Source organism: Diadema setosum, chromosome 17 (assembly GCF_964275005.1).
Source record: "Diadema setosum chromosome 17, eeDiaSeto1, whole genome shotgun sequence".
Lineage (NCBI taxonomy): Eukaryota > Metazoa > Echinodermata > Echinoidea > Diadematoida > Diadematidae > Diadema > Diadema setosum.
In genome coordinates this window covers 34,910,401-34,919,504 of record NC_092701.1, presented here as the reverse complement: position 1 = coordinate 34,919,504, position 9,104 = coordinate 34,910,401, and the positions used below count along the sequence as shown (strand labels likewise).

The following is a 9,104-nucleotide window of genomic DNA, read 5'->3' as shown; positions in this document are numbered from 1 at the left end:
AAGTAATCTCTTGAAGGAAATACTCCATGAAGAGTCTATACGGGGACATTAAAGTGATAGCATGTTTGACTAGAGCTGATTTAATGAGTTGCATGATTATTAATAACGGATGCTGATGCTTAATCAACATGTTTGTTTGTTTTTTATTTTCTTCATGTACATGTACGTGTATTTTGTTAAGTAGTCTGTCCCTCACAACTCTGTTGCACCACAAACAAACAAACAAACTTCAGATGTTCAAGCTTCTAATATTAATGTAGATGTGAATGCCGATGAGACCTATCATGCGACTGCTTGGTGAGGTTCAGAGCCGCTGAAAAGTTGGTAGTTATGTGCCCGGGCGTATTTTGTTCAGTGCGCTTGTAGCAATTTTACGCAGGGTGGCGGTATAAGGGGCCCTGACGAGGTGCGGGTACCTCGCTATACTAGCATATTACGCGAAGACGTACCCTATAAAAAGTAAAAATGGGGCCACCATGCGTATCAGTGCATCAAGTAGCTCTCCGCGTCGTGAATTCGAGCGGACGCAAAAATGGCCCAGCACCGACCGTGAAAACTCAGACGAAGAGAGATCGATTTTGATAAGCAAATTTGCGCACGCGCAGAACAAATTTTTCCTCTGAACGTCTGCGTCGCGAAAATATCAAGGAGGATTAAGAGATGGAGTTCCAACTTGCTGTAATTATTCAAACAGTTGTCACTTTGCTATTGATGTACAAAAGAATTCCACAGAGCTCTGTGCATCTGTACCTTTGCTGACGGGGTTTGATGCCGCCGTCTTGCTGAGCAATCTGAAGATTCATTTTGAACGTTAACTTAATGTTGGCTATATTCTGCTTGAAACGAAATCTCACTTAATGATAAAGCACATTGAACAAAGGTCAATCCCTTCCAGAAATATGTGCAAAAGTGTAAATCAGAGCTGTATCATATGAAAGTGTTTAAAACTATACTCTTCTGGAAAGCCAGTTTTGTCACTTTTCCACTTAATTCCGACAAATAATATACTGATATGGAATAATTTTAAAGTATAATTCTTTATTAATAGATATATCAGAAATTTTTAGTGTCTGGGCATGGCCAGTCGAGTAATTTTCATTTTAATTTTACCATTTTTATTATTTTTTTTTTCGCGCAATTCGTGCATCCCCGTGTCTTTACCATTATATCACCCATCTTTTATAAATGTATATATGGATGGCGAAAAGTAATTACCATCACAAAGACATATCTTCTTAGAAAGTGGCTGATGATTATGCAATGAGACATGAGTCAATTGTCTTCCTATCTGCACGGCAGATCCAGTTTGCCACATGCTTCAAATACTTTCGAGTGGCTTCATCCAACTTGGCTTCAAAGGAAATGCGGGACGACAGTTTGACTCCACTCTCTTGAACCTCTTTGAAAATATAAAACTTGCTGATATATTAGATGCGCATTGTTTCGGCCTATACTTCCCGGTAGCCATAACTTCATGCATTTATGGGACGCAGGAGCGTGTACAAAGCAAACCCGTGTTTGGAAATAAATGACATTGTGGCGGTCTGTTACCAATTACTTCCCGAGAGCCATAATTTCATGCATTTATGGACGCACTTTGGCATGTGCAAATCAAGCCAGTGTCGTGCCTAAAAGTCCGTATGTGGAAATGAAATGACTGTGGCGGTCTGTTACCAATGATATGAACTCCTGCGTAGAGTTGGCTGACAATTAAATTTCGGTCTTCCTCCTTATCTTACACTGTCAATGTAATAGCCGCGCAGACTCGAAGAACACACTATAGACTCCAATATGGCGGACGACAAGACTTTTCGTGTGATCATCTGGGGCGTACCACGCTCAATATCTACGTGCATCCTCAAGTGCTTAAGTTTCCAACCGAACACACAGGTAAGAATCATTGGTCTGGAGATATTCCATACACAGACAATAGTATTAAGTACATATATACGCAACGAATACTCTGCGAACTATCATTAGTGACAGACCATGCGGTTAACAATTTAACATGATACAATGAAACTTAATGCAAGATTATCGTGTATAACAAAAATCGATACTCGCAACCATAATGCTTGCACTTCATGTGGTAACCAAGGTAAACTATCCAAACTAAATGATAATTATCAAGTATTGGAATTTGTTTGACAGTTTATTTACGAAGACAATTGTACAGATAGCAGGTTCGACCTACTGTAACGGGAAATAACGTTAAATTTACAGTAAATATTTGGACCTGAGTATACAAAGACAGTGGGGGAAAATCGTTATTGGATACATCATGAAAACAACAGTCAATATTGCGGCTCATTCGTTTATTGAAGGAGGTTCAAGAGAATGGAGTCACAACCGTCTTATTCCCTTTGCTAGATGTTCGATGCCGCCGCTCTATATAGAATATTTAAAGCATGTGCCAAACAGGATCTGCCGCGCAGATAGGAAGACAATTGACTCGTGTCTCATTGCATAATCTTCAGCCACTTTCTAAGTAGATATGTCTTTGTGATGGTAATTACTTTTCGCTATCCCTTCTTATAAAAGGTAGGTGGTACAGACACTACGATACGGGAATAGAAATTGCGCGAAAAAAAATGCTGAAATAAAGATGAAAATTACTCGACTGGGCATACCCGGGCACTAATCTGATATATCTATCAATAAAGAATTATACTTGAAGATTATTCCATATTAGTTTTATTTGTGGAAATTAAGTGGAAAAGTTATAAAACTGGCTTTCCAGGATGGTACAGTTTAAATACTTCACATGATACAGCTCTAATTTACACTTTTGCACAAATTCCTGGATGAGATTGACTTTTGTTTCACATGTTTTATCATCATTGAAAGTGAAATTTCATTTCATTTAATATATGAGCAAAATATGGCTTACATTATGTTAGCGTTCAAAATGAATCTTCAGATTGCTCAGCAAGACGGCGGCTTCGAACATCGATCATCAAAGGCACAAATGCACCTGTGGAATTCTTTTGTACATCAATACCTAGGTAGGCCTATATGTATTGACATGCTGTACGTATCTCGGTGATCAATGGAGACATCGCCGCGACTGCAGCCGCCCCTCGTGCTACTCGAAAGACGTACCACACATGGCTTCACTTGCGCTCTCACCGAGAAGGCGACTCCGCGACGATTTCAGAGACGTCTTCACATAAGTTTACGATGATAATCTATTCGTCTGGAGTGGGAGGGGGGAGGGGATGTTTCATCAATTTAGTCAGCGCTGACAAGTTGTCAGTCTCTAACAATTTCAGCAAAATCCTTGGTTTTAATTGACTGAGATGCTCTGGTCACTGACTGTTACTATGGTTATTGTCAGAGACTGACAACTTGTCAGTGCTGATAACTTTCATGAAACGGTACCCGGGAGTCGCGGAGACGTTGCCGCGACGTCTCCGAGACGTCTTCTCAGTTGCGGACACTTCTCCGCGACGTCTCTCGTAGGTCCCAATTAATGGGTCTCAGCATAAGTCGCGGAGACGTCTCGGAGACCTCGCGAATAAATGGTCTCCACGACTTGGCCGCTACTAGAAGGAGACGTTGCCGCTACCAGATGGAGACTGGAAAGCTTCCCCAAATCGATTCCGCGATTCCCCGGGTAGCGTACAGGTATGATATTTTCTTCTTTTTTTCACCTGCTTGTTAAACCGGTCCTCGCAAAATGGTGCTCGGACGTTGTCGCGGCAACTTTTTTCTAATTCTACCCTAGCCCTAGCTAGGGTATTTACCAGGACATTACCCCGACAACCCTTCTATTAGAACGCAACCGCGGTAACACTCCTTTGATACACTCGACACGCACGCGCAGACGGCTGCCAGTTTTCTATTGATGGACAAAAAGTGTGCTGATCCTCTTTATTATACTGTTTATTCAAAGGCAGTTGAGTCTGAAAAGGGACCCCAGCCAAATAAGACCGAAATGAGGAAAACAGTGTTTTGTCAGTGACGATACACGATTACACTATCGTCATTGTCCAAACATCTGAACGTATTCCTTAAGAAGCACATAATCAGATGGCGGCGGTGAAGATAGTTCACTTATCTAGTAGGTTCATGTTTTAACCAGGGAGGTGTTACAGAGATGGAGTGGCAACTCTTCGTAATTCATGCAAACACATGTTTGGGTTCAAGACGTTACAATGGGATGTCTAACATTCCATTACGCTTTGAAGTCATGCTCGGCACCGCTCTAGTTGCAAGACGAAGTTCGGAGACGAAGAACGCATTTCACCTTTCGTTGAATTACAAGCTTTATTTCACCGCAAAATTTTAAATGAAATACTCGAATTGATTTAGAATAGTTTAGGAAAGAATTCAATATTATTAACATGTATTTCTAGTTTCTTCGTAATTCGCAAATCGAAAGGATATGAAAATTAGTCCCTCTTAAAAACCTTATTTTTTCAATAATGCGCACATTTCCGCATGTTAATTTTTTTTATCTCTTAATAAGGGATATTTTGATCTTTCAAATAAAGTACTCCGTTAAAGCGTGTTCCATCGTGTTCTTAAACTATTTGCTGTTAAAATTGTGAGTTTTACACTGCATTTTGATTCGCTGCTCCAATTCAAGGTACACAAATTAATTGTTGCCATCACATTGAAAGAGAGAGCGAATTGCAGTAGGAGCAAATATTTCTAGATGTGAGAGCGCTAGTCCCGATTACTGATGCTCTCTTTTGTCAAAACACATGGGTAACACCTGTAGTTGAACGCATAACTTCTCGGCGGTGCCGCGCATGACTTCAAAGGAGAGCTTTAGTTGCCTCTCCTTCTCTAGCACCTCCCTGTTTTAACCAAGGAGTGACATCGGTTGTGTGTATAGCCACAAGTGAAGAGGCTGCCTATCCATATGTAATTACACATACACAAGTATAACTACCGTGATTTTCTCAGCTTGGTTAGAACAAGGGATTAATTTTGTGATCGATGATGCTTCTCTCCGGATTTGAGTTACTTATATGTTCGAATTCAGGGTAATCGTTTCGTCAAAACATTGCTTTCACGGCTCTGATGGTGTGTATTTTATGAAAATGAAAGTAAAATTTCGCAAGACATGGGGTATGTAGTTTCCTCGCAAAGATGACTATGGTCAGTTGGCCGGTTCTGTAATGTATAAAAATTCTATGCATGCATTGTGCACAAAAGTTGCCCGTAAAAGCCATAAAGCTTGCCGGAGGCTTTGCCCTCCCTAGTAACAACTAAATTCCTGCCTATCATGGAACTTAAAGGCATAATTTACCATTTTCAGAAGAAACAAAAACCCAGCATTAGTGCTCTAAAATAGTTCTAAAATGTGAGTTAGGGATAGAAATAACCACTGTAAAAATTTGAATCCGTATAATCGATGTTAAGTATTGTTGAATACACAAAAAGTGAACAATAGTTATAATAAAAATGTTTCCAGACTAAACTGTCTACAGTTATGGTTTAATAAGAAAAATACTGATATCTCCGTATATTTCAGGCTTTATTGCAAAAATTTTATATGGTAGGATGTTTTGTGATACAACAGAGCTACACATATTATGCATCAAATGTGATATCTTGATTTTTTTTTTTAATCACTGCTCCCAAAGGTAAACAGGACTTTTAATGGGATGGAGTAGGTTAATGGAATGCTTCGTTACTATCGGCTTAAGGACAGGAAAAATAAATTGTAATAGGCCTACAGAAACGGTCTATTCGGACATTTATATTTTGACGTAAAAAAGTCTGCCGTTGAGGTTAAGAAGTTATGATCATCATCAAGTTCTTGAGGAAATCACGGCTTCCTAAGCTCTTCCACGTCAGAATGACGATGATTATATATATGAAGTAGAAAAGCAATGAATTTAATTAGTGACATTTCTCTATTATTCTTGAGTTTCCACACTCTTGAAATTCAAAGTGAAATCAGAAAATCAAAACGAAGTTTATGAAGCTTTCTGTTTTATTTTCTGCTGTTAAATGTCACTAAATGACGTTTATGACACTTAACGTAACACAATGCTGTATTTCTGTTACAACTTGCAAATACATCTTGTGCACTTAAGGCTGCTTTCACATAGAAGTATACTATTCGGGTATTCGGGCTCGTTTTTCGAGGGCACGCGAATAGCTTGAATCGAACGATAGGATTTCCTCACACCGGTTCACATAAGAGGGCACTATTCGAAAGTACCGAATACCTGCGAAAAGTATAGCAAAGTGGGAATCGAGCTTGTTCGATTTTCTTGCAGCGTATACCGTCTCTCGTTTATGAAATAATGACACTTTTGGTCTGGATTTGCCCGTTAGCAAATATAAGCATGTAGACCGACATTCTGATGCAGTTTAGAAATCGTTAATAAGATTTGCTGCGATGTAGGAGGAAGAAATCCTCACTACATGGGATAGTGAGTTGACGGTGCGGGTGATGGTGTATTCGGTGCTCGAATAGCGAATAGCGAATAGCGAATACCGAATACTTCTATGTGAAAGCAGCCTAATTTCAAATTTTGATTACGTGACTGAAAGATAAAAGTAAAATTGCACTTCCGCTACTAATACAGTAAGTGAAGGCGATACACAAGAATAGTGAGATCACCACACGTGACGAAAATACATATAGGCCTACTCGATATCAAAACAAAATATTTCCTCTGTGCTTGTTTCAGTGAGACAATCTTGTAATGTAATGCATTGTGTATTGCTTTAACAAAGTATCTTTTCACAATAGACTAAATTTACGTGGTCCTTGGAGAGCCTCTCCATACTGAGTTTTTGCTGTTCTCTTGATTTTTAATTTTTATTTCTTCCTCCCGTTCTTATATTTTGATTATTTCTGCCAGGCATGGTGCGAGCCGTACTGTCACGCCTTTTTCGTCGACTTCCTGCACACCAGGATGGGCTTTAAGATGCCGAGACTGATGAAAGACTTTGACCCCGCAGCCTTCGAGGCCGACATGGCGGCCAAAGTTAAGGGAACGCCCTTGGAAAATAAATTTCATCCAAGAGAAATGGACGCATCGCTCATACTGTGAGTGAAAAGGGAAAAGACCAGAGAAACAAAAGCAGGAAGCAATATTGTTTTTTGTTTGTTTCATAAGCTTTGTTTCTGGAAAATCCATAAAATTGTCCCCGAAAGACCATTGAGAACTTACTATGCCGCCTGCACCACAACCCATGTTTAGTCGTTTAGTTTACGTCTTGACAGTTGCTTGAAGCATTGCTTTAATTCAAATTTCAACGTAAATGAATGATTATACTATACCCTGAAATAATTATGATATATACCTCATTAGCTCCTGACTCACTTATGCTCTGTCAAAATGTTGATCAAACAGGCTCCAAAATGATGCGTCTATGGCCATCTTCAATCATTACCGAAAGAATTATTGATAAAGTGTTAGTGACTAGTGTACATGGCATGCATGTACCAAATCGCACTACTTCAGCCCCCTAAACGCAAGTTCCCGACCAACCTCCCTTCCTCCCACCCCAATTCACCCCCCCCCCCCCCCATGGTCGCTCCGCTCCCTCAAAGGAGTATTTTCAAGAAGCTTTTCCCTGTTGACTCATTTTATTCGTCAACACGCGTGTGCGTCGCGGTTGCTTGGGCGTTTTGGGTGCATTTGGTGATCCGCTTCATCCATTTCATTTACCAGATATCATCGTCGTGATGAGAAGCTCTGATACACCTCGTTTAATGAGTTACGGATCTGATACACTACCCGTTATCCAACCTCCACATTTTCGTAAAGATTTGCTGATCTGAAAAGATTTGCATGTGATTGGGACTGATAACACACACATGGACATCAAGTACTTAAAATTTCTTTGAATTTCAAGGCCATGCTCTTTCAAAGGAATGCGAATCTAACCGAATGGCAAACCGCAAATGCCTGATATTGTTGTGAGTTACTATTCGGAGTTTCGACTTCATTAAATTCTGTCAGTGTCACTACGTCTGGGATGGGGTTACCCGAGACATGCAGGTACATGCGGTCGTATTTTGTCCCTATAAAATTATGCTAATTTAGGCTGTCAAAATGTTATTTATTTGTTTAATGACCATGATCATTCTTGTGCTTTATTTTCTGGCCAATCAGACGCGACAGTGCAAGAATGCAGCTAGACTCGTTACCAGCAGATAAGTCATACGTCATCAAGGACATGGCGTATGCGGTCACAGACTTCTACGACATGCTGCCCAGCAAGGAGGCTAACTTCAAGCACGTCTTCCTTATCCGACGCCCAGATCGCATGTTTCCCTCGTGGCGTCGGCTGCTCTTCAAGCAAATGACGGAGGGACTGTCAGCAGGCAAACCGCTGGAGGAGGAAACCTTTGATATGACAACAGACGTTCCGTTCATGATGCCTGGATATACGTACAAGTGTCAGTACGATTTGTGGAAGCACGTCCGCGAGAACATCGATCCGAACCCGACTGTGATCGATAGTGACGATTTGGCCACGAATCCGGTGCTGTATCTGCCGAAGTTGTGCGAGGCTGCCGGCATGACGTACACTGAGGCCCTTCTGGAATGGGACGGGAGCGCGGATATTGTCAAGACGTGGCGGTGCTTGATTCCTTTACAGGAGAAAATGCACGAGATGACCTTAAAAAGCACCGGGTTCCAGACGCCGAAACCGGCGCCACCCCGCGACGAGATGAAACCGGATACCATTAAATGCATCGACGCCACTCAACAATATTATGACGAGATGGCAGCCTTTAAACTTTAAGCTCGTATGGTTCTTCTTTTCCCCAATAAAAACAGTTTGCTTTGATTACCAGTTTGTATTCCTCGGTAATAAGTGACTTCACTTAGAAGACAGTGTCAGGACGGGTATGACAATCTTTGGCGATGTCACGGATAATAATGAGTCACAAGTTAGTGTTTGAAAACAACTAAGGAGAGGAAAGCTTTGGAACCCCAAGTATGTAGGCCTAAGCTGTGTACTTATCTCATTCATTTGATATTGAAACAACACCAACAACAAAATCTGTAGGAAAAGGCAATGATGAAAAAGTCTATCGGTGGTTGTATTAGCCAGTATAATATCGGCACGTCATTTTTGTGAACCACTAATAGAGCAAGTTATTGAGATTTTACTTAGAT

At 40.7% G+C, this 9,104-nt stretch overlaps 1 protein-coding gene across 1 annotated transcript; it reads left to right on the top strand.

Moving 5' to 3' along the window:
• The first annotated feature begins 1,791 nt into the window (after positions 1 to 1,791).
• On the top strand, positions 1,792 to 8,727 carry LOC140241010 (uncharacterized). Its single transcript, XM_072320784.1, has 3 exons — positions 1,792 to 1,890; positions 6,831 to 7,018; positions 8,091 to 8,727. Exons 1-3 carry the CDS (start codon positions 1,792 to 1,794, stop codon positions 8,725 to 8,727), a joined length of 924 nt encoding a protein of 307 aa, XP_072176885.1.
• The last annotated feature ends 377 nt before the right edge of the window (positions 8,728 to 9,104 follow it).

Excerpts from the sequence above, each read along its gene's own strand:
- LOC140241010 (XM_072320784.1), top strand. The coding sequence starts at position 1,792 with ATGGCGGACGACAAGACTTTTCGTGTGATCATCTGGGGCGTACCACGC. Across the intron at positions 1,891-6,830 it reads GTTTCCAACCGAACACACAG|GCATGGTGCGAGCCGTACTG; the intron begins GTAAGAATCATT and ends TATTTCTGCCAG. Across the intron at positions 7,019-8,090 it reads ATGGACGCATCGCTCATACT|ACGCGACAGTGCAAGAATGC; the intron begins GTGAGTGAAAAG and ends CTGGCCAATCAG.